The sequence below is a fragment of the Miscanthus floridulus genome, chromosome 5 (assembly GCF_019320115.1).
Source record: "Miscanthus floridulus cultivar M001 chromosome 5, ASM1932011v1, whole genome shotgun sequence".
In the NCBI taxonomy this organism is placed as follows: Eukaryota; Viridiplantae; Streptophyta; class Magnoliopsida; order Poales; family Poaceae; genus Miscanthus; species Miscanthus floridulus.
The window spans coordinates 101,204,679-101,229,124 of NC_089584.1; the positions used below are offsets into that span (position 1 = coordinate 101,204,679).

Below are 24,446 nucleotides of genomic sequence, written 5' to 3' on the forward strand. Positions count from 1 at the left end.
ATCGGTAATTATTTTAGTGTTCATTACAGAAGATCTGGAAGTAAACATGACATTTCTGTACTGTAACAGTTTACTCATTAAGACTGGCATCCCAGAACAAAGTCTTCAGCGTGTAAGTTATCTACAATGGAACTGGTGTGCAGTACAATAAATAATATATGACGAACTAATAATACATGATCAAAGGTAAGCAACACACCAACCACAAAACCATCACTACACACCAGCAGGATAACGCTACTTTCCCCCCCTTTTATAATCCTTTACAACACATGTACAGCTTCCCTACCTACAGCAAAACCTTGTGCTACTATGCTTACAGGGCAGGGCCTTCTGCCTTTAGCCCCTAGTATACAAGCCCAAAAAATGACTACAAAGAGAAAAAAATGGCAAGGAAAACCTGAATACAAATATACAATCAACAAACAAATCAATAAAAATCAGAAGCCTATAAGCTCACCTAGCATCTAATCTTTAATGCCTTGCTACCTGGTAAAAAAGAATCACGCGTACTGTACATCCTAGGCAGGAATGCTGACTTATCCACAGGTGGGTGAAGTCACCATGGTGTGGAAAAAATGACTACTCCCCTCTTTGCAATAAAAACGCAAAGCTTGGGTTTTCATGGACAAAAGGCAGAAAGTCATCATCAGCCACCTCAATGACTGGTAATGTCTTTGTAATATCATCAAGTGAAAAAGGTATACTGCATTAAGGAATGAATGAGGGAAACCATTAAATATCAGTAGTAATATATTTATTTTGAAAATAATGTGGATGACATTTTTCACACATAACAAACCTGGAATCATCATCTAGCAGTATCGAAAAACTTGTGGCCATATTTGATTCCTCACGTACCACAGATTTCAAGCTTGATGTAAACTATAGATAGATAGGTTGGATTTGTCAGCTGATGTCATTTGGAAAAGAACACAAACCAAATGTGGCTAAAGATCATAAACTATATTAGGGAAACTGACCAACTTACCTCTGCTGAAATAGTGTTTGTACCATTCACATCATCCCAGTACATACTAACTATTCGCTCTAGCTGTTGTATGCTGAGGGCCTAAAGACACAATAAAAATACGAGTACAACCATAAGAGAAAAGATAAACAGCAGAAGAAACTTGGTCAAGAAAACTACTTACAGGGCACACATCAGTGCGTATCTCTCTTAATGTCCTCATTGGCTTAAGAGAAATCACCTGATAAAAGAGTAGCAGGGATCAACGTATTTATGATTAGAAAATTATCAATTGAAATAATATTAGAAAATTTTATCTAGTACTACCACCAGTCAATTAAGTATGACATTTCAGACAGTATAAATGACTTATTCTCTACCTATTTTTGTGTCTGAAACGTCATAGTCACCTATTTTTGTGTCTGAAATGTCATATTTTAGTGACTGGAGGTAGTACTAAAGTAAGTGTTGCCGCACCAGGAAATCAACAGCTTGTCTAATATGCCTCAATGCCTCCCACGCTGAACCTGCAAACTGTGTGAAACATATAACATATAAGCCAATGGCATTTGGGGACAACCATCGCAAAACAGGTATGTAATCAACCTCTCTTGTAGCATTGTCGGACCAATGTTTTAGTTCAGCTAGTCCAGCTCTGACATATTCCCCGTTACTAAAAGAACAGCACTCACGCCGCAAAAGTAATCTAGTTTCAAAGCAAATATCTTAGAGAAACATTACATATATCAGCACAAGATAACATCATACCAAGGACAAATGTTTACCGGTTAAACAGTTGAACATCAATCAGTGAGAATATTTGAGTGAAAAGTTTATGCACCAGAATTGATGGAACCTGCAAATTTGATAGAGTAAGACATGTGCATTCAGAACTTTTTACTGATGGATGCCACAGGGGACAGGTCAATAATAGTTTAGCACTTACGTGGTTTGCCCTCAGTACATCCAAGTAGCTAGTGAGGATTTTCACTATGCCCAGCCAATGTGTGAGTTGGTTCTGTTGACCCATGCCATTAAGATTGCCTTTTGCGATACTTGAGTGAGAAGTTCGTGGATCCTGACAAGTGTTGTGTTTAGACATCGTTCAATGGGGGCAAAAAGTTTGAACCAATATTCATTTTTCAGGTAGCAGTACCTGTATACACAATTCAAGCAAAGGGTTTAGCACCTTCTTCACGCTGTCACTTATCATGCCATAAACCTTTTCAATTAGATCCACAAGCTGCTGTTTGAATAGCAAAGCAGGATATTTTGCTTCAACTTGGGGCAATCCAGCAGATCCAACAACTGATTGACCACTGAGATAAGCAAGCCCAGCATTTGAAGTTTGATTTCCATGAAAGATCCTCTCCGACGAAAATCTTCTCCTTTGCGGAGTTGAGATTGCCGTCCTAGTAGTTTTGAATGACCGTTGAAGGAGAACTGTTAATGTAGATAAGTTGGACAACCAATACGCCAATGTCCTCATGTCATTTTGAGACTTTAAGGGAAGAAAATAAAAAGGACAATTAGCCAAATTCTAGTACAATAGCATGATGCCGTCTTGTATGCAATATAAAAATAAATGGAGAAATAGGGGATTGCAAAAGTTGGCATGTAACTTATTTCCCTTTTCAGTTTTGCACATGTGGGCTCTAATATCACCCATCTTTACTTCGTTTACATGTTGAATGGATGTGGTTCTATGTTCAGATTACTGAAAGATTCGATTAAAAAATTATGTAGTTCTTTTCACCAAAGTAGAAGTAGTGCTCCATCAGCAGCAATGGTTCTTAAACAGAATATGATGAAAATAATTAAAAATAAAGAATCAAACTAAGTGGTGGGAACCTCTGTGGCTGAGTTTATAGCATGCAAAATGCTGTCGAAGACACCCGTCTTCATGGCTTCAAATGATTTCCAATGGAGAAGGCATTGGTATATAAGGAGAGCTGCAACAGGTTTGCTCCCAGAAAATCCAAGATATTGTGAAATACAAGTGAGTAACCACTGCTGATCGTCCTGGGGCTGATGGTGATGGGAAGGCTTCAAAAAGAATAAAACTATCAATACCACAATAAAATTAAGAGTTAAATTCAACAAACAGTATTTACCATACCTGATATTTCTGTTTTGGTATTCTTTGCAGTTTTTCTCCATGTTCAAAATCTTTTTGGTCGCCCAAGTCAGGAACATTGGCCTATAAACATATTTCAAACGCATAGTTTAACAGCTCATTTTTTGAGATATCCTTCAGATTTGTGTTATGCAGCTATATACATGGTTAAACTCACTGCTGAGGTTATTGCTTCTGATGTGCCAGTTGAGGGTTTCATTTCAGTTTGCCTAATGTCACCATTGAAAATATGGCCATTCTCTGGACTTCTCTGTAAAAATAGCATCAACTCCAACTTTGAGTGTTGAATGACTATGCAAAGTATATTTAAAGAAGGTTCTTAAAGGGAGACTTTACATGGATCCTTGAGATCTTTGAGCGTGAAGCTGGAGATTTAGCAGTAGACGGTGGAGTTGAAGTTGCTTGTTGACGAAGAACTTGGTTCTCAGCCTCTAAGTTGGATGCTTTTCCTTCAAGTCTGTTCATGGAAGGATGGGTAACAATTATTTGGTTGGAGTTTGTAGTGACATACAGAAGTACCTGATACATCTATTTGAGATAATGGAACACGAAGTATGCAAGTGCACACCTTTGTAGAGCTTCCTGAAGTTGAGTGACAATTTTACTAGAGTCTTCAATTTTCTTAATCAAATCATCATTCCTCTTGAGGAGGTCCTCATTTCTCTTCAGTAAATCTTCATTTCTTTCATGAGCTTCAGTAACAGCTCTCTTTGCAGCATCACTTTCTTGTTTTTCCATTACAAAAGAAGACAATCTTGATATTGCATCTACTTGAAGCCTGTTTCAGAGAAGAAAGTATTAGATTTCAAAACAATAATATCAGCATATGGCAATTTCAGAAAGATAAGTAGAGAATGGCGATACTTACTTTTGTACCGTGTCTTGAAGTAAATGGATCCTGTATTCACTATCACTAATTTTCTTGAGTAATTCATCATTTCTCTCTTGAGCTTCACTAAGAGATTTCCTGATTTCGTCATTTTCCTTCATCGCAGCTTCTAAAGAAACATTTTTTGCAGCAAAATTATCTTCAAGCCTGTTTTATTCAGGAACAATTTTATAATTCAATATAGCAAATGATGGGCTTATGAACACGCATGCGCACATGATGGGAGGTGTGAATATGTATAAAACATTGTAAAATCATTAGGCAAGGTACAAAATTTTTGTATTGCTACAGTCCCCACCCCCACCCCTCAGCGCACACATACCCCAGTTTCCTCAAAAAACGCACACATACCCCCACCCCCACCTTCTGAATGAGTATGGATAAACCATTGACAAAGCATCAGAGAAGGTACACACGTATTTATCGTAGTTTGAAGGTGTCCTATTTTTTCATTAGCATCTTCAACTTTCATCAGTAACTCTTCATTTTTCTCTTCAGCCTCAGTAAGTGCTTTCTTAATAACCTCCTTTTCATGTCTCTCTGATAGCAACAGAGAATCCTTTGTTGTTGTGTTTTCTCCAAGCCTGAATTGAAGGAATGGAATGAAGCATTAGAATCTCATAACTATATGCATTGCCATGACATGCAAGCACCGACTAGACCCCAATAAGAAAAGGCAGATCACATACCTTTCTATGGTACCTTGAAGAAGGTCGATTTTCCTGTCAACATCACTAAATTTGGTTAGTAATTCTTCATATTTTTCTTGACTTTCATTGTGTGCTTTTGTTGTTATGTCATTCTGCTCCCTCTCCCTCAACAGCAAATTCTCATTTGCAGCTGTAGTTTCCTCAAGCCTGTTTTTGTAAAAGAAAATAAGACTTTATATGTCAAGTATTTGAGGGATGGGAATTGTTCTGCAAATAATTAGTGCCCTAGACAAAAAAATTCAGGTGCTAATTTGACTATCTGCAATCTAGCGTAAGTTCATACGTTGGAATAAGTAAACCTAGGAACAATAATGACCTCTGTATAGCAAACTGAAGCTGAAGAATATGTTTATCATTATCATGAATTTTCTTCAGAAGTTCTTCACTCTTTTCCTGAGTTTCAGTGAGAGTCTTCCTTGTTGCCTCATGTGCCTGCTTTTCTGTAAGCAATAGGGCCTCTTTGGCAGTGACATCTTGTTCAAGTCTGAATGGGAAAGGGGAAAAAATCACTACTAAGTCATAAATTGACAAAGATCGATGTTTAGCTGGAGTATATATCTCAACTATACAAAAGAAATACGAGGATGACCTCTGAAAAACAATGCATGCAGTAAAGATTCCCAACCATTACAATTAGAAAAAAAAAAGGGGGGAAATTGTTGGTTTTTCCACTCTTATGGATATCATTTGAAGATTTGCCATTCTGTGATCTTACTGAGGCATGAACAAAGTGGAAAATTCTTCAAACTACCCAAGAAAACAGGGGAAAGAAAGAAAGCAATCTGACCTTGTTATTGTATCCTGAAGGCTATCAGATTTTCTATCTGAACCTTCAAGTTTTTTTATTAATTCTTCGATTCTCAATTGTGCTTCTGCAAGTAATTTTAAGGTGGAAGCATTCTGTTCCTTTTCAGTTAGCAATAAAGCTTCAGTTACTGCCAAATTTCCTTCGAGTCTATGCACATGGATTGGAACACATCGTCACGTTATGCAATTGAAGATAAAATAAGGTTAGTGAACTGAAGTCAGAATAGACAAGGATGACTCATTCCTATAAGGAGAAGTTACAGACCTCCTAACCAAGTCCTCAAGTTCTGCAATATTTGCACGGGTATCTTGCACTTCAGTTAGCAATTCCGCAATCTTTTTCTGAGAATCTGCTAATTCTTTCTTGGTTTCACTGTTTTCATGTCTTTCTATAGCCAATAAAGAATCTTTATCTGCAGTAATTTCTTCGAGTCTATGTGTAAAGAAGAGGAAGTATTAAACTTAGTGTAAAGTTGGTTTGAATTTAACAGTACTTGTAAGAAAAGAAATTAAACCTTTTTACTGAATCTTCAAGCAGAACAATTTTGCTATCTGAGTCCTCTACTTTGTGCACTAACTCTCGGTTTTTCTCTTGAGATTCAAGCAGCAACTTTGTGGTGTCATCATAGCTTTGCTTTGTTGTAAGCAGTAAAGACTCTCTTGTAGTTGCATCCTTTTCAAGTCTATATTATTGAGTGAAATTCAGGAAACCAGTGTTAGCTCAGAAGGTTAAAAAAGATAAGAGTGGATCTTTATAGTACTGTTTAGTTCACAACACTTTAGTTTAGCTGCTAGTTATGCCAAACTACCAAATAGAGTTAGCAAAACAAAAATGGACCTTTCCACATTCTCCAGAAGCTGATCTATGTTTTTCTCAGCTTCCTCAATTTTTTTTAGTAACTCCTTGTTTGTTTCTTGAGCTTCAGAGAGTGATTTCTTCGTTTGATCATGCTCTTTTCTTTCTGCTAAGTAAAGAGCATCCGTGGTTGTTGCACCCTCTTCTAACCTACGTTCAGGATCAGATTACAACAGCTACGATTCAGAAATTTAATGATCAAATAGACAATCAAGCCAGGTGTCATCAAATGCCAAGTAATTCTCAAGTACACCCATTCAACAAGTGAGCAATTACTTAACATCTCCTGTGTCAACACATAAGAATTGGGTTCTACAGAATTCGTGAACATGGCTTCCTTAATTTACTATTCCACTTAATCTCAACCAGTCCTGAGTCATGGTACAAAAGGGTCCACAGGTCATCCACTAGCCACAGAACAATGACATCATCATCTTATTCACATAGTTTTCTTCCACTCCAACTATTCTACGGAGGCAATGGGCTAATAGCTGCAACAGCATCTACTCCAAATTAGGACAGCCACTGACAACACTATCCAAGATGAAAATGAGGAAGATTACGAGAGTACATGAGCACTCAATAGCTGTAATGAGCCCCCATTCAACAGGATGTTTGCAAATGGAGGTAAACACAGGGTACGTAAGTGATTTTCCGGTAATAAAAACAACAAACCTTTCTATAGTACTTTGAAGTTGATCGGTTTTTCTATTAGCAGAATAAATTTCCTTCAGTAAACCTTTGATCCTCCCTTGTGCCTCTGCTAATGCTTTTGATGTTGCATCTTTTTCCTGACGTTCTGTTAGTAAAGTTGCTTCTCTTGCAACTGCAGTTTGTTCCAGTCTACGTTCATGGGCAAAAATGGTAAAAATCTAAGAAATAAAATTAGGTACCATAAACGACTGCTATGTTGCAGTACCTCTGTATACTATCTTGAAGCTGATGCACACTGTGGTTAGCACACTCAACTTCTTTGACTAATTCCTCAATTTGATCCAGAGCTTCAGTTAGTGTCTTTTTCGTCACTTCAGTTTCTTTCCTTTCAGTTACCATTAAAGCCTCTCTTGTAGTAGCATCTTCTTCAAGTCTAAGGCGTATTTAGAAAGAATACAATGTGACTACTCAAAAGGCCTCACTTTGGTTCCTTTGAAAGAGAATTTTACTGGTGTTTCAAGCTTTACTACGCAGGGATAGAGACAAGAAGAAAGGGTGGAAAAGCCAACAGGACAAGTGGTACCCGTTGGTTCGGAGATAGCTTTGGGCTAATTTTAAAGGAATGTTGATGCTAACACATATGCAAGATGATGCAAACACAAAACTTCTACTTGAACAACAATGGAAACGAGAAAGCCTTGAGGAAAATAATGCAAAATAGGAGATATGGCAAGAACAGAGGAAACTACAATCAGAACTTCTAGTTCTTAGTACTATTTCACTGGTGTATTTATTTTGATCCAAAACTTATACTTAAACAAGAAACAGGAAAGCCTTGAGGAAAATAATGCAAAACGGAAGATATGGCAAGCTAGAATAGAACAGAGGCCAACTAAAATCAGAACGGGAACTGGTTCCTGGCTAGTTCTTTGTAATATTTCATTCTGGTCTATTTGTTTCTAATCCCAGATGGCTCCTAGGGTCAAGAAAACATTAAAACAGCATGAAGAGTAGCTCTTATCCACATGGAAGAGAGAGAAAAACTGAAACTTTTCCATACCATTTGAAGTTTTGAACAGCTATTATATGCTTTGTACAGAAGTTAGTGCCATAGCCTCTAACGCACCAAATCTAATTTAAAAACTAATGATACAGTACGGGGCCTCCCCTACTGTGCAATTTATTTTATTATTATAAAAAGAAAGAAGAGAAAGAGAGTTACTGGAAAGGAAGACAAAACCTGTACAGGTGAGACATGAAAAGCGCCATGCAACAAGCATCCAAGAGTGAGAAAGAAAAAACACACAAGCTAGTTTCTTTTCTGACAACTAGCTGGCTAGTAGCTACTAAGGTAATCATGTTCTGTGTGATAATGTTAGTTTCGTTTACGTTTGGTCTATGGTTCTGAACTGATTACAATCTGTAATTTCGTTGCCATGGTAATGAAATTCGGTTTTACCGGTGTGGAAAAAAATGTTCTGTGTGATAATCTAATCGAGCATGCAACATAGCAAATTTAACCATGTTCAATATCTTCCCTTTTTAGGTTATTCTTCATCTATCTATCTAACTCTCTCATAATATTTTTGTAACTGCTGTACTTATTTCTTGATTTTTCTTAAAATTATTTAGCAAAATGTTTTTCTTGGAAAAGAAAGATAGACTTACAGGACAATAGTGCTTATATATATGAGTTCACTAACATGATGTGTGATTTTGACAGAAGGATAACTAGGCAACTGAGACATCACACTGGATATAGACTTAAGGTAAGAATGGAACCTCTGTAAAGAATCTTGAAGAAGCCCATTTCTGGCATAAGCATCTTCAAGCTTCCTTTGCAGCTCTCCTATTTCCCCCTGAGATTCAGCTAGCTGCTTCATGATTGCATCATTTTGCTGCCTTTCAGATCTCAACAAAGTTTCCAGTGCTGCCATATTTTCTTCATGTCTAAACCAATGGCGAACAAAAGATAAGCTAAGAGACCAGTGACATGTAGATTGATTTATTAACAGCAAGATCATGACTGCAGAATAAGGAAACAAAACAGAAATGAACCGCCCTCAAGCATAAAAATAGGGCAAGTTAAACATTAAGCAACAGACCTTTGGACAGTTTCTTGGAAGTGAGCAATGTCTTTCTCAGCAACTTCAATTTTCAATAGTAAGTCCTGGTTTCTATCCTCAGATTCATTGAGAGATTTCTTAGTTGCTTCACTTTCTAGTCTCTCTGTTGTCAATAGAGCATCCTTCTCTCTTAACCTTTCTTCAAGGCTATGTCCACCCATCAAAGAAAGAAACAACTATTAGTCTCACAAAAAGTGAGGGGTTAATCCCTTCCCCTTCTCCATGCAAATAGATCCATACATTGTATATTTTTAGTTTATTGACTCAAAAAGTATCTTTTCTATTTTCTTGATATTAATTTCTTACAGCATGCTCTCTTGATGCGTCCCCACAAAGGTAAAAAGGAATTAGCAGAGTTTTATTAAAATATTAAATATATAGTTTCAAAGGAAACATCACATAACAAATTTGCTCAAAAAAACTCAATGCATTATCACAGGAGGTTAGAACTCTTGCAAAAGGGAAGAAAAGAAAAACCTTTGTATACTAGTCTGAAGTAGGGTGGATTTTTCATCAGTGTCCCCAACTTCTCTTTGAAGTTCTTCAATCTTTTCTCGTGCTTCAGCTAATTCTATCAAATTTGCCTCATGTCGTTGCTTCTCAAATGTCAGTGAAGATTCCAAATTTTTCGTAGTTTCTTCGAATCTGCATTCAACAAGAAGATTCAAACTATATGGAACACATATAGAAGGATGAAAAGAAACAAGATTAAATCTGTACAGCTAACAATAATTAATGTCACTGTGTTATTGGGCCATTATTTGTTCCTAAAAAATAGCTATGATATTATAAATATGCAAATTAGGGATTATTGATGATGCTATAATTTGCAGAGTTGGCCACATTACTTTCTGGAATAAACACTAACCTTTGAGCAGCTTCATGGAGGAGATCATTTTGTTTCACAGCGTCTTCTAGCTTGCTTACCAATGCTTCATTTCTTGCTTGAGATTCAGCAAGTGCAGCATTAGCTGCTTCATTTTGTTGTCTTTCGGTTAGCAAAAGGGCCTCGTGTTCTCTTACAGTCCCTTCTAGTCTGTGCCGATACAGAAAAGGAAACTTTGAATTATCAGAGTAATGCCTAAAATGCAGAACTTTACCACCTATCAGAATCAGATTCAGAAACTGTGACAATTTCCGGAACAATTGGAACCTACGGAGTGAATCCAGGAAAGGCAATACAACCTCTCAATTGTTTAAATTAACAAGACCCCAATCGTTTAAAATCACAACACACATTGTGTAGTACCCTTGCAAATAAAATTCTAGACCTGCAACAGTCAGATTGGTTCAATTCTTGGTCCCAAATGAATAAATTGTGTATCTTGCAAATAAAATTCAACTGTCACATGAAATAATATATGAACAGGGAAATTTATGTGCTTGTACCATTCTATGCATGAGCATGTATGTTGAATTATATATGAATCTCTAATCATGGCTCCTTAAACAACAATGACAAGGGAACATCCCTTCAACATAGGTAAGAAGATTTTATTTCCCAATTCAAGACAGTTCTAAGTTCAAATCTCATTTTGGCAGCAAACTAATTTTGGACTCCACTAGGATAATGGATATGTTTGACTGCTAATCCGCTGCTATAACAATTTCCATTCCAACACTGCTAGAACCTGAATACGAAATGCATGTGGACCAGCTCTGTATAAGAGTCAAGAAATAATGTCATGGAGTTCAGGTAATTAAGCAACAAACCTCTGTACAGTATCAGTAAATTGTTTGATCTTTTCATCTGCATCACTGACTCTCTTATTTAACTCTTCATTTGTTTCTAATGCATTAGCATGCGCTTTCTTCGTTACATCATTCTCCTCTCGTTCAGCTACTAGCAGAGCCTGTAATAATAGCATGCACCCACTGTCAAACATTTTGAGCAGTGCCTAACATGCTAAGTTTAGGGTACAACTTAATTAAATTCTAAGAGAAATGTTATGTTAGCATACTATTGAGTGTATGAACTTAAGATTATCCATTTGATAAAAAGAATAAGATTAGTCCTTGTTTGAATCCTTCTGCTTGTAGATCAGTTGAAAACAAAGCAGAATATTATGGATGAAGAACATACCTTTAGGCCCTCGATTTCTGTAGTCAATAAACTGATCTTTTCTCTTTCTTGAGCTAGAGCTTCTTCAACAGCCTTCTTTGCTGATTCTTGTTCCTGCATCGCTTTGACATCTTCTACTCGCTGCTCCATCTCCTGAAGAGCTTCTTTCAATTTGGAAACTTCTTCCGCTTTGGACTTCTCCAAATCAGCCTGTAAATTGAATATACATGAGTATGATCCATAGACGCTATGTCTATAAGCATGAAAACTGCAGTTGCACCATGTGCCAATACAGGATGCAACATGATGTACTTTTTGGTTCAAAGAATAGGCACATATAACAAGTATTTAAATATTGTTCAAGACCAAGTATTGACCCTTAGTTTCTTCTCTCGGTCCAGGCGGCTTGTTAGCTCTTCCACACGTTCCTCAAGTTTCTCTTTGGCCACCTTCAGAGCCTGTGTATCTCTTGCAGCCTAGGAAACATGCAACCCATAACAAGCTTAGAATAAATTTTACAGAATGAATACCATAATAGTTGCTCAAGTACCATTCTGAGCTTCCTCAGCTCCTTCCTAGCAACCCTTCTTCGCCAAGCACACTGATATGTTAGTGCAGCTCTCCTCAACTTCATATAATTTGAGTAATCTCTGTGGCATCGCCACTGGGACTGCAGGAAAGAAGTCTCATATTGATGGTCCAAAAAAAAAACGAGAACACATAATAGCGACATCCGACAGGAGATTAATATCCATCTGCGGTATAATAGTAAAAATAGCAGCAAGTTGCTGTAAGAAGTGCTAGCCTACCTGGATATGGACTGAAGCTTTATTTTTCTTTCTAAAGGTGAATTCATTACGAGCTGCCATGGCCCTTAGCCCGGCCTGCAATGTAATGGCTGACAACCGCAGTTGGTAATAAGTTTTCCAGGCAAAATACCATCGGGCATTTTTCTGAATTCTCAAAGCTGCTGCTTGTTGTCTCAGGAATTCATGTTGCTTACAAGCCAATCTTGCTGTAATTGAAAATATAGATCTTAGTATATGTACAAGGCTCCACTATGGCTCCATGGGCATGCATTTTACATCAAGTGCTATATGGAAAGAGTTTACCTCTAACGAAAGATTGCAAACAAATAGATGTGTCCCGTAGTACTAGGAACTGTTCACGAGCAACATGAGTACGGAATTGACTCTGAACGCCTCTTGCTGCATTGTTTCTCATCTCTGTTCTTCTGGCATCCAGTTCAGCCATTTGACCAGCCCTCAGGAATACCTTAGTTCTTCCTATCTGTTGCTCAGAACATATTTTACAGAATGAGAGCAATGAGTATATAAACTTAGCATACAATTTTATATGATACTAAGATAAAATCTTTTGTGACTCAAATGTATGAAGAAATAATCTTAAACAAGAAAGTGAAACAAAGGTTACAAAATGCCTGGCAGTAGCCACTGCCTAAACCACAATCATTACATCTTTTACAAACACCATTACTCCACTCCAATCACAATAAACCCCACCAAGAACCAATGTTATATTTAAAGCCAGGGGCAGACCTAGGGCCTGGTGACCCTGCATGGTGTGGCACCTGAGCCCGGGCACTGGGGGCCTCCATCACAGCACAAAGTTAGACCCTCACCAGACATGGAGTTCTTGGATCCGCCACTGCTTAAAGACTCATGAGTTCTTCGTGGTAAACTGGTTATTAGCTAGGATTTAAGTTCTACCCATTCCAGTGAACTCAGTGCCTTATTCTTTGAATCTTTTTGGCAATTTATGTGGTCTACATACAACAACAATAAAATGTCTTTTAACTCGAATCAATTGAACTTGCCAGCTTAGAACATATAACATACCCTAGAGCCCTACTGAAACCCAAACAACATGCCTATCCGAACTCACATGACCTGCCCAAGGAATAATTTCTCAGACTTTATACACTATCATTTTTTAAAAGTTGTGAAGAGGAGAAACCTGTCCATATCGGTACATGCTAAGGAGATTGGTAAGTAAAGTGTTTTTCACCTGATAACCCTGTAGTCCAATTTTGTCCAAAATCTTTTGACAGGAGACTTTTTCATCATTTCTATCAGAAAAGAACATGGTCATAATTACATAATATAAATAGAGAGGGGGGAGACATTCCGTTATAGAACAATGATACTTACTTCTCTTTCAAAATTTCAGGAGTAAGAACACGAAAGCGATGCAAAAAATCATGAAATTGTTTCCTTGTGGGATAACCAGCACAGCTGATTCTAATTGCTTCAAGAACACCCTATTAGGATGGCATCATTAGCGAACTGCACCATAAAACAAGCATCTAGAAATTTGGCAAAAATGTATGGGATATTTTCCTTACAGAGCATCGAAGCTGCTGCAGAACATTGGTATTCTCAAAAATGCCAGGCTTAAGAACACTATTTGGTTTTATACATCTGATGTAATGTGGCTCTGTAGAGCTCAAAGTCTCCATGAGCTCGTGAAGTTGCAGCTGCAAATTACATTCAGTAATCAGAATCAAATACACAGAAACAATGACACCACACCAAAGATTTCATAAGAATACAGCAAAGCAAATGTCATCAGATCCCCATTCTTTTTTCCTCGAATATGAAGGAGAGCTGTATATCATTGCATTAAAAAGAACACAAAGCATACAATGCACCGAAAACAGTTAGGACTCCTTTACTGGAAAATTGAAGGGGTACCTGTTCTTTTGATTTTGTCAAATAGGCTCCTAAAGTTCAATTAAGTATCAAAGCAACAGCGTGCAAAGTAGAAAACATTATAAAGTCCACTAAACAGATTTATTTTTCTGCGCTAAAAAGATTGTAGAAAGTGTTAGACGTATATATGTATATGGGTCTGAGTTGGGCTGCACAGCCAACCAGCCCACCACATATGTAAGATTGAGTTGTAGTACCACATTGCCTACCAATGTGGGGTGTTAGTCCTATGTACTTATATAATCAGCTGATGAGGCTCAATGCAATACAATCTACTATTCCTAACTTATAGATTATAGAAAAAGATTATCAGTAGTACGAAGATGGCAATGGTTTATACATCACAAATTAAATATTGTACAAATGTTACCTTAAAGCGAGTTGCAATTGAGGATTTTGATGATTTTGTGTTCTCTTCTGTTGCTGGTGGAAATAACCCTGATACAAAAGAGCATTTAGAAGCATTAAGTAATTCTTGATGCTCTGCTACCACATAGTCCTTGTTCTTGTCCAGGAATTGATCAGATTGATATGTTACCTAGGAAATAAAGAAGGAAAATGATCATACTCAGGCAAAAACATGAACACTGAACGTCAGGAAAAGTCTCGTGTTATAGTGTGAAATATGTTTTTTTCTCAAACACGAGTGGGAAATACTTACATCTCCAGCATAATGTTGAATTGTAAATGCAGTACGAGAAAGCTTGGGTTTGGTAAATCTTTTGTGGTTCTTGAACTTTTCGTACAGCTTCTGAGACAATGTCTCGTGTGTGGACTTTGGAAACATGCTGATGGATGTATTTCAGCACAAAAGAAGGTAACTGTTGTTAGACGCATGTATTCACAAAACTGTTGCAAGAATGAAAATCCTTGATTAATATGTGAAACAATTAATTTGGAAGTGGACAATGGATGTTCCATTCAGTAAAATTCGAGAAGTAGAATCTGGAAATGCACCAAGTACAAACAGTTCTACTGGAAGCATCTAAACAATTTCAGCTCTCACCACCAGGCATACATAAGCTTAGAAATATAGCTTGGTCAAATGAAAATATGAAACATGTAAACTCACCAGGCTTCATCAAGAAGTGCAATAATGCCACCTGGTTTCTGGACACAGAAAAACGATAGCTGAACATGAGAATATAAAGGATAATAGGTGGAAATAGATAAGAATGAACAGCAAGAAGTCAAGGACACAAGTGTGTTGATTACTGTCATGTGTAGGGCATTGTAGCCCTATGCAATACAGCTAGGCTGGGATAGACTAATCTTAGTAAACCAATACCTTAGTAACCGCAAAGGCAATGCATCATTTTTTTTCCTGAGACGAGGTTCAATGCAATGCGTCTTATATAGTAACCAACTCATACCTTTTCAATCAGGTCAAGTACATCTTGATTGTCAACAAACTCTATGTAACTCCAATTAATTTGCTCCCTTGTGTATTCCTCTTGTTCCATTTTGAAGACATTCTACATAACAAGCACCAAGATTAATTGGCTCATGCAAGCAATAAAAAGAAAAGTTCTACCAAAAATATGAGTTCCACAATACCTGATTAAAATGTTGCTGGAGTTTTTCATTGGTAAAATTGATGCACAGTTGTTCAAAACTGTTGTTACAGTCACATAAAAGTAGGAGTAAGCACACCCTCAGAAAGGTCTTTTCGAGTACAAATTTGCTGCTCTTTTTAGAACTAATCAATTACCTGTTGGTTTTAAAACTTTCAAAGCCATATATATCAAGTACCCCAATCAGTTTGTTAGAGTCTGGGTCTTGTCCTATCGATGCATTTATTCTGTTTACAAGCCTGCAAAAGTATAAATGTATGTACTTAGAAAACAACTACATAATTAGTAAGGAATACATTGCGAAGTCTATTACCAGTCAAATAATCGAGAGTATATCTGCTTCGCTAAACCATCCCGGCTAATAGTAGCAGAATTCGGACCAACTGTTGTGGTAATCACTCCTTCTGGTGTATTAATTTCCCTCTTTATCAAGGCATTCTCCAACTTCTCACAATCACACCTGTAATGGCCATTCCAAGTGTAACATGGATTATAGATATGTACTATATAACATTAAAGTTGTGAAGAGAAGTGGAGAACAGAAAACACTAGTCATACATCAAGAGCTCTCCTGCTGTATTAAGATGGAATCTAGATTTGTCATCCTTTATTATGGATGAATCTACCTCTCTCCCTTTTGCAAAATTTATGTTTCCAAGATGAAGCACAACAGCAACAACCCGGAATATAGCTTCCTGTAAACAGTCACGCCATTTAAGAAAAAGGAATTACTTACTGTCTAGCTCCTTTATCCACCCTGGAAGAACAATTCCTTACTAAACTGAAATAGGAGGAATTTTTTAAACCTGTTCTTGATCAGTGATGCCAACAGCATCCATTGCCTTTCTTGTTGCAAGGTATTCCTCAGCATCATTGATTCCATCAACTTTAATACAAGCTGACTGGTTGAGGTAGTGAAACGACGATGGGTCCCCGAGCTTATACTTCTTAAGATCCTGCAGCCACACATTTTCCATAGAAAAATGGCACCTGTAACAAGCTTGGGTAGAAGATCTGAAACAAATAACTACACGAAGTTGGGGAAAAACTTTACCTCCGATGGTGCTGCACATAGGAAGTAAAAGCAATGGTAGTTCCTCTCTGGACTATTAATTTGGCAAACCCGAGATCTCTCAAGCAAGTAAGTTCTAATGGCAGCACCAGATATCTTACCGCTCTTGTCAAACTGGATTTCAACAAATTTACCAAATCGACTTCACCACATGGACAGAAAAGGTTAACAAGTCAGTACCATCGTATATGCAAGTACTGGAGGAAAAACTGATAGTTTATATAAGGGGCTCTTGCGTTCTTGCCCCTACTTTGAAGTGCAATTGTGATTTTGCCCTTGGTTTTCTAACTTTGTGATTTTGCCCTTCACTACGAGCAAGTCAATGCGATTTTGCCCCTAGTCAACGGTCAAAGCAGGGGCAAATTCACAAAGACCAGGGGCAAAATCGCGTTGACTTGCTCGTAGTGAAGGGCAAAATCACAAAGTTAGAAAAACGAGGGCAAAATCACAATTGCACTTCAAAGTAAGGGGCAAGAACACAAAAAACCCTTTATATAAATATCCTTCTATATAAGATACAGAACAGATGACCTAGGAATATTTTGACTTCTCACATAATATGTAATTCGGCTGATGGTTTCTGCGGCTGATAAGCCGACTGATGTTGTTTTGTTGTGAGAGAAAAACACTGTACCATGGCTGATAAGTTCAAGCGAATAGGTAGAAATCCTAAGTCAAAGTTCTCTAACTTTGACCAAGTTTATAGAAAAATCCACCAACATCTACAACGTCAAATTAGTTTCATTAAAGTTAATATACTTATCTAAAAACTTGATCAAAGCTAGAAAAGTTCAACTTAGGACAACTAAAGTGACTTATAATTTGGAATGGAAGTAGTTGTCTAAAATTACCACTGTTACTTCAATCAAAAGGCTTGTTTGACTAGTGACTGCGGTGACCAGAAAAGGGTTAAGTATGCCACATAAATTTGTAATTTGGTTTTCACCAGAGCTGCTATAAGGTTTCCTAAAGTGCTATCAACATGAGCCTTTTCGGTCTGCTCTGAGTTAGATATTATGTCAGCCACCAAACTAAACAGTTGCTATAAAACTTCAAGCTTTTGAGGTCTTTAATTGAAATATTGCCACCTTTTCATAATCTCCGTTGTATAATGCACCATGCCTTCAACAAACACAGTGACCGCAGATGTGGCCCATACCTTTGATTACTTGGATTCTTGTAAAACCAATGAATTAGCTGTTGAGAAAAAGGTAGGCACTATACTTTAACCCTCCCTCACATGCCTAGGTCGCCAAGAGTGAGGACTCATAGGACTCAGAGTGAGGAAGCAAATTGATTTCATTAGAATTGTCTCTAGCACAAGATCTTTGGTTCTGATACCCTCTAGTTTCATGCACCAAAAAACTCAACCGTAAGATTAAGTTACTACAGATATTGTGATCTCATTATACTCTCAGTTATGCAAGACAATAGGTACTACCACCAGGGTTTAGTATTTTCATCTTATTTGTATTACCACCAAGGCTTTGCACTTTAAGTCTACAACCAGACATGTTGAACATCTTCTAAGTTCCATTTATGATATCCATGAAAAAGGAATTACCTTGAGTTGTTGTTCCGAACAGTTTTCGCATTCCCAAAGGCTTCAAGGACTGGATTAGACTGGATCCAAAAGATAAGTAAGAAGTGGAAAGTGGAAACAATATCTACAAATTGAATTACTAGTTTACAAGACCTTCATAACGTCTTGACAAATGGACCATTTACTTTCATCAGCAAGAAATGTTGAGAAAATTTCTAACTTACTTCTAAAACTTGCTGTTCAACTGTCCTCTCTCCTGTTCCGGATCGCCCACCCAGAAATGCAAGATATCTCATCAACAATTTCGTAGTTTCAGTCTTACCAGCACCACTTTCACCACTGACCAAAATGGAGTTACTCTTTCCTTCATTTATCATTTGCCTGTTTCCTTATTCAAATGAACGCAAAATGGTACCATCAATATAGGGGCACCCCCACTTGGCAGTTGATGAATTACATTAAATGGTAGTAGTATAAACATTCACCTGTAGGAGACATCAGCTATTGCAAATACATGAGGATCTAGGTCACCAAGATTTGCACCTTTGTATTTTTCCATAGTACGGGCATCAACCAGATTAGGTAGCCTTTGGAATGGATTTATTGCAATCAGAATGTTACCAGTGTAGGTCTGGGAAGTCAAGAGAAGAGCATTAGAGAAAATTGACTCACATAATAATTGAGCTTCCCATAAAGTAACAAAGCATCACTCACATAAATGATATTTTTCGCATATCTGACAGCCAGGTTATCTAAAACACCAGGCTCATGCAAGTATGATAACCTTGTCATGTCATCCACCCCATCAGGTGGTGCTTCTGTGTCTTTAGGGTGTATAGCCGATATATTTGCAATGACCTAATTACACAAGCAAAGGCATAACCAGGTTTATCATGAGACAAAGAAAGAACTTCAGTATAGCAGCAATGATATAAGGAAACTGACATGTCATTGGTATCAATGTAGTATTAACTCATAAACTGAATACTATCCATTTGAAAATGTAGGGCGTACTAGAATTTTAAAAAGTCAAACACTGTAAATTTGGACCATCAATTAGTAAGAATATATGTATGTATAGTGCACGAAAGATACATTAATTAATAGATCCATATTTCACATGTGTTTTAGCAAGACATTGGTTTGTAATTGATGATATATTGTAAGAGAAATTAATAATCAAAATATACCTTGAAACACTTCTCAAATCCTATTATTCCTTATAAAAAGAAATGGAGGGCATAACACTTCTTCTTTTTTTGAAAAGGGGCATAACACATTTAAATTCCCCAGTGTACATATGGTAGTGTTTTTAATCACTTTTATGCTTTTTCTTAGTGACAGGCACGGAGCCAGCGGTGGGGCTAGGGGGGCTCCAGCCCCCCCTACCGCTCGCGAGCAAGTGAAGCCCCGTAGAGCCGCCGTCTAAAATTTCAGCTGTAGATGTACAGGTAGGAGGGGCTGAGATTTGTTGAACCTCTTTTCTTGCTAATTGCCGTTGTTTAGCCCCTCCTAATTTTTTTCCTAGCTTCGTCCCTGCTTAGTGATGAACTGAAGTTACCAAATCTTTGCACATGTCTTGCCCAGACAAAGACAGTATATACAATAATAATCAGTGTTTCACTGCTCTGGAAGAGGAGCCAAGGTATGCAGTGCGGTAGAGGCTGACTGCTTTCAAGAATTTTGTTTACACCTAAGGATAGGTCGCATAGATGTCTAATTGTGTGGAGTTTCTCATTCTACATAAGGAAAAAGAAGGTTCAATAATGACACATAAAAGAACAAAGTAGTTGGTGGTGGCCAAGGATATTCGTTAAACAGACGAGTAGCTGCTCCAATTTGTGCACATGTATTATGGTAGTTTGTTCATGGAGTGATAAACATTCGTTAGAGGAAAGATGGACTGTCACAACTTGTAGTAAAGTGCCATTGGAGCACAGTAGTTTAAGTCGCAGACTACAGAGAGGTTCAGGAGAACAGGGAGAAGCATGAGAGGTGAGAGGTATAAATTATAGGGGTGTTTCTTGATCTATTCTCACTTAATCTCAAGAGGTGATCAGCAGGTTTAAAACAGTCGCCCCTGACAACCTAATAGAATCAATTCTTTGCTAATCTATTAGCTAACAAACTTGGAAAGAAACCAACTTAAAAGGTACAGCAAACCAATCAAATCTGTAAGATACAGGCTTATGTCGAAGCCTATGCTAAAAGTCTATCATTGGGCCACTGGACCACTGCTGCACTATAACAAACCAGAATTCTCAGAAACCATACAAGATAAAAGAGGAAAGAAGTGATTCAAATAATCCTGCACCTGTTACATTTATAAACCACAGGCACTGAGATGTAATTTGTTTTCAGTTGACAGGAAAATTCCTTATCTATGACAATAATATGAAGATATATTAAAATGGGTTGATGCAGGCACATATTCTACAAAGATGCTCTTAGGTGTTGGCAGATTGTCAAATGTTCAATACTTCTCAAACAGTCTACAGACAATATGCCTAATGCTCAGGAACCGCCTCTTGTGTGATGGTGGAGACACGAAGGTACAACTCCACCCATCAGGCTTAAAATCCTGGTGAGCAGGAGTTACACAAATGCAAGTTCTTTCAGCGATCTCTTCATAAGTGTGTGATAGTGGCACACTCGCGAGTCCGGCGTGCATGTGAATCAACTGGTAATTGTTTAAAGAAAAAGATATGTCTGATGCTCAGGCACTATACTCTCTACTAGCCTGTGTGGCCTTGGTACCATTTTGCCTAACTTCTTGGCTCCTGCCTCTCTGGATAGTCAACGAAAAAGGCAGACTGCTAATCACAAAGGTTGTTCCTATTACATTGACATATGATGAAATGGCAGGTGCATCTGGAGAACAGGGATTTGGCGTTAATCATGATTCATAAAAACAAAAGCATTACACTCCTGCAGTTACTTTAAATGTTAAGTTTTAGTGTCTTCAATAAAATGGATACCTGAACTCCAAACCTGTACAGTGTCCACAGAGTGGCTAATGCATGTCATTTTCCCTGTCAATATTTTAGGGTACCTAGTCCAAAATGCTTTTCACATACTGCAGTCTTGAAATCTCTCACCCATCTAATCCAGATAAAGGTTATAAACTAGTTATCCAGTGCTTTGGATGTGATAGAGTAAGGCCAAGAGGCTTAGATTGCTTAATGAAGAGTTTACAGGAGTATTACATATATATAGAGAGACTAAGCTAGAGAGTTAAGAGGGGGGAGAATCCCAGGCAGCATGCCGGGAGAGTTCCTAGGCAGCACTGGGTGGAAACCCAAGAGGCAGCCGGTATACAATAAATGATAGAGGAAATAAATACTCTAACACCCCCCCGCAGTCGGAACGTCGTTAGAACGAACGTTCAGACTGGAGCGAAAATCCATAAAGACAGAAGAAGGAAGACCCTTGGTGAAGACATCGGCGAACTGCGACGTGGTGGGAACGTGAAGTACACGGACAGCCCCAAGAGCGACCCGTTCCCGGACGAAGTGAAGGTCGATTTCCACGTGCTTGGTACGCTGATGCTGAACGGGGTTGGTGGAGAGGTAGACGGCGCTGACGTTGTCGCAGTAGACGAGGCAGGCAGTTTCCAGAGGATGATGTAGTTCCTGCAGAAGTTGCCGCAGCCAGGAGGCTTCGGCGACGCCGTTGGCAACTGCTCAGTATTCGGCCTCGGCGCTTGACCGTGAAACAGTGGGTTGGCGTTTGGATGACTAGGAGATGAGGTTGCCACCGAGGAAAACAGCATAGCCGGAGGTGGATCGTCGGGTGTCAGGGCAGCCAGCCCAGTCAGCGTCGGTGTAGACGATGAGCTGAGTTGGGGCGGAGCGGGGAATGACAAGACCAAAACTGATAGTGCCCTGAAGGTAGCGAAGAATCCGCTTGGCAGCAACAAGATGAACTTCCCGAGGATCATGCATGTGCAGGCAGATTTGTTGAACAGCGTACGCGATGTCAGGCCGGGTGAAAGTGAGGTACTGGAGAGCACCCGCAAGGCTGCGATATGCTGTAGGATCAGCAACAGAAGGGCCGGCATCAGCAGAAACTTTGGCACAAGTGTCAACAGGAGTGGAACGGGGCTTGCAGTCGCTCATGCCATGGCGAGCAAGAATATCCAGAGTGTACTGACGCTGTGAGAGGAATAGAAGGTCTTGTTGTCGCTGAACTGCTACGCCAAGAAAATGGTGTAGGGAACCCAGATCCTTCATGGCAAATTCCTTCTTTAGTGTATAAGAGCGACTGAGAGGAAGCTGTAACAACAATGTCATCCACATATAGGAGCAAATAGACTGTCTCAGTGCCGCGGTGATAGATGAACAGGGAGGTGTCGGACTTAGCTTCAGTGAAACCCAGAGACAGCAAATAAGAAGCAAACCGGCTGTACCATGCTCGCGGTGTCTGCTTCAAACCGTAGAGGGACTTGTTGAGCCTGCAGACGTGGTCGGGAAGAGCATGATCGGCAAAACCAGTGGGCTGAGAGCAGTATATTGTTTCTGACAGAGTACCATGAAGGAAAGCGTTCTTGACATCAAGTTGATGGATCGGCCAGTCCCGGGAGTGAGCCAGAGTGAGGACGGTGCGAACGGTAGCGGGCTTGACGACGGGACTGAAAGTCTCATCGTAATCGATTCCGGGGCGTTGTGTGAACCCACGGAGGACCCATCGAGCCTTGTATCTGTCCAAGGAACCATCAGCATGAAACTTGTGTTTGAAGATCCATTTCCCGGTGACCACATTTGCCTTGGCAGGCCGAGCAACGAGATCCCAAGTGTGGTTGTCCAGGAGGGCAGTGAATTATTCTTCCATGGCCTGACGCCAGTGCGGATTAGCAAGAGCATCACGGCAGGAACGCGGAAGTGGGGACAGAGCCTCGGTGTGTAGAGCAAGACGAGGCTGCTTGTATCCGGACTTCCCGCGAGTCGCCATGCCATGAGAATTGGCAAGTGGCGGGATGGAGACCGCCCCTGCTGGCAGTGAAGAACCGCTCTTGACGTAGCGTGGTGGAGAGGGAATCATGCCAGAGCGTCGAGGAGGAGCCCCATCGGGGGACCTCGGTGGTGAGCTGGGTGCGGGGGCACGCCGTGTGTAGATGTGGACGACGGGCGGCTTGCTGAAGGAAGGAGCCGGGGGCGCCTGTACATGGGGCGCCGTGGGCACCGGTACAGGGGGCACCGTGGGCGCCTGGACAGCGGGCGCTGGTGTAGGGGATACCAGGGGCGCGGTGAAGCCGGGTGGAGGAGACCACGGCGCTGGTGTGCCTGATCCTGGCGCTGGGGTACCTGAAGATGCCGGCTGGGAGGGAGCCCGCAGAGATGCAGGTGCTGGCGGGATGGCAGCAACGCGAGGGGTTCCTGCAGGTGGAAAAGGGACTAACGGAGGATCGTCATCAGTTAGAAAGTCATGTTCGTGTGTGGGTGGTGAGGGCCGGCGAAGTGAGAAGGGAAACGTTGTTTCGTCGAAAACAACGTGGCGAGAGATGATGACACGGTTTGTGGCAAGGTCGAGGCACCTGTAACCTTTGTGGTCGGGAGAGTAGCCGATGAAAACACATAAGGAAGAGCGTGGGGCAAGTTTGTGAGTAGTAGTAGCGGTGAGATTAGGGTAGCAGGTGCATCCGAAAGCCCGGAGATCATGATAAGAAGGGTGAGTGCCATAAAGGGCGAAGAAGGGAGTGCTCGTGTTCAGCGTTTTGGTGGGGAGGCGATTTATGAGGTGAGTGGCAGTAGCAAGGGCATCGGCCCAGTAGAAGGGGGGCATGGATGCTTGGAAGAGCAAGGTGCGGGTGACATTGTTGGTGGTGCGAAGCATGCGTTCGGCTTTGCCATTTTGTTGCGAGGTGTAGGGACATGACATGCGAAGGGAAACACCTTTGGCAAGAAAGAAAGCGCGAGACGTGGAGTTGTCAAACTCACGACCGTTGTCACATTGCACGGATTTGATGGTACAACCAAATTGAGTGTGCACATAGGCGAAGAAATCGGAGAGGACAGTAAAAGTCTCGGACTTTAATCGAAGAGGAAAAGTCCAAAGAAAATGAGAGCAATCATCGAGAATAACGAGATAGTATTTAAAGCCGGATACACTGATAATAGGGGAGGTCCACAGATCACAATGTATCAGATCAAAAGGTTTGGGTGCTCTAGACAAGGAACTAGCAAAAGGCAAGCGAACATGGCGCCCAAGCTGACAAGCATGGCAGATGGAGTCTTCTGTGGACTTGCTGCAGAAAATGGAAGATGACTGAGCGAGACGCTGAAGGGCAGCCTTGCCGGGGTGGCCGAGATGACGAT

General features: G+C 39.8%; 1 protein-coding gene across 3 annotated transcripts in view; it reads right to left on the bottom strand.

Moving 5' to 3' along the window:
- Positions 1–52: 52 nt before the first annotated feature.
- LOC136450341 (myosin-17-like) overlaps positions 53–24,446 on the bottom strand; it is a 28,494-nt gene continuing 4,100 nt past the window's right edge. Inside the window, exons 3-53 of one of the 3 annotated variants that reach the window (XM_066450734.1) lie at positions 18,847–18,990; positions 18,618–18,763; positions 18,357–18,513; positions 18,154–18,212; positions 16,572–16,731; positions 16,324–16,473; positions 16,076–16,212; positions 15,831–15,977; positions 15,655–15,756; positions 15,501–15,558; positions 15,317–15,418; positions 15,016–15,053; positions 14,605–14,731; positions 14,314–14,481; positions 13,577–13,708; positions 13,383–13,492; positions 13,240–13,300; positions 12,324–12,501; positions 12,021–12,226; positions 11,762–11,881; positions 11,589–11,687; positions 11,233–11,421; positions 10,863–11,002; positions 10,018–10,185; positions 9,627–9,794; positions 9,129–9,296; positions 8,806–8,973; positions 7,289–7,456; positions 7,045–7,212; positions 6,352–6,519; positions 6,029–6,196; positions 5,779–5,946; positions 5,494–5,661; positions 5,023–5,190; positions 4,686–4,853; positions 4,413–4,580; positions 3,976–4,143; positions 3,676–3,885; positions 3,444–3,564; positions 3,265–3,357; positions 3,090–3,170; positions 2,822–3,016; positions 2,127–2,471; positions 1,917–2,048; positions 1,756–1,826; positions 1,577–1,676; positions 1,448–1,504; positions 1,155–1,211; positions 992–1,072; positions 803–885; positions 53–706 (exon numbers count right to left, since the gene is read on the bottom strand). In XM_066450734.1, coding sequence (XP_066306831.1) covers positions 583–706; positions 803–885; positions 992–1,072; positions 1,155–1,211; positions 1,448–1,504; positions 1,577–1,676; positions 1,756–1,826; positions 1,917–2,048; positions 2,127–2,471; positions 2,822–3,016; positions 3,090–3,170; positions 3,265–3,357; positions 3,444–3,564; positions 3,676–3,885; positions 3,976–4,143; positions 4,413–4,580; positions 4,686–4,853; positions 5,023–5,190; positions 5,494–5,661; positions 5,779–5,946; positions 6,029–6,196; positions 6,352–6,519; positions 7,045–7,212; positions 7,289–7,456; positions 8,806–8,973; positions 9,129–9,296; positions 9,627–9,794; positions 10,018–10,185; positions 10,863–11,002; positions 11,233–11,421; positions 11,589–11,687; positions 11,762–11,881; positions 12,021–12,226; positions 12,324–12,501; positions 13,240–13,300; positions 13,383–13,492; positions 13,577–13,708; positions 14,314–14,481; positions 14,605–14,731; positions 15,016–15,053; positions 15,317–15,418; positions 15,501–15,558; positions 15,655–15,756; positions 15,831–15,977; positions 16,076–16,212; positions 16,324–16,473; positions 16,572–16,731; positions 18,154–18,212; positions 18,357–18,513; positions 18,618–18,763; positions 18,847–18,990 — 7,032 coding nt within the window. In that variant the 3' untranslated portion in view covers positions 53–582. Of the gene's footprint in view, positions 707–802; positions 886–991; positions 1,073–1,154; positions 1,212–1,447; positions 1,505–1,576; positions 1,677–1,755; positions 1,827–1,916; positions 2,049–2,126; positions 2,472–2,821; positions 3,017–3,089; positions 3,171–3,264; positions 3,358–3,443; positions 3,565–3,675; positions 3,886–3,975; positions 4,144–4,412; positions 4,581–4,685; positions 4,854–5,022; positions 5,191–5,493; positions 5,662–5,778; positions 5,947–6,028; positions 6,197–6,351; positions 6,520–7,044; positions 7,213–7,288; positions 7,457–8,805; positions 8,974–9,128; positions 9,297–9,626; positions 9,795–10,017; positions 10,186–10,862; positions 11,003–11,232; positions 11,422–11,588; positions 11,688–11,761; positions 11,882–12,020; positions 12,227–12,323; positions 12,502–13,239; positions 13,301–13,382; positions 13,493–13,576; positions 13,709–14,313; positions 14,482–14,604; positions 14,732–15,015; positions 15,054–15,316; positions 15,419–15,500; positions 15,559–15,654; positions 15,757–15,830; positions 15,978–16,075; positions 16,213–16,323; positions 16,474–16,571; positions 16,732–18,153; positions 18,213–18,356; positions 18,521–18,617; positions 18,764–18,846; positions 18,991–24,446 lie in introns of those variants that run through there. The other 2 variants (XM_066450735.1, XM_066450736.1) reach the window with 2 other exon arrangements.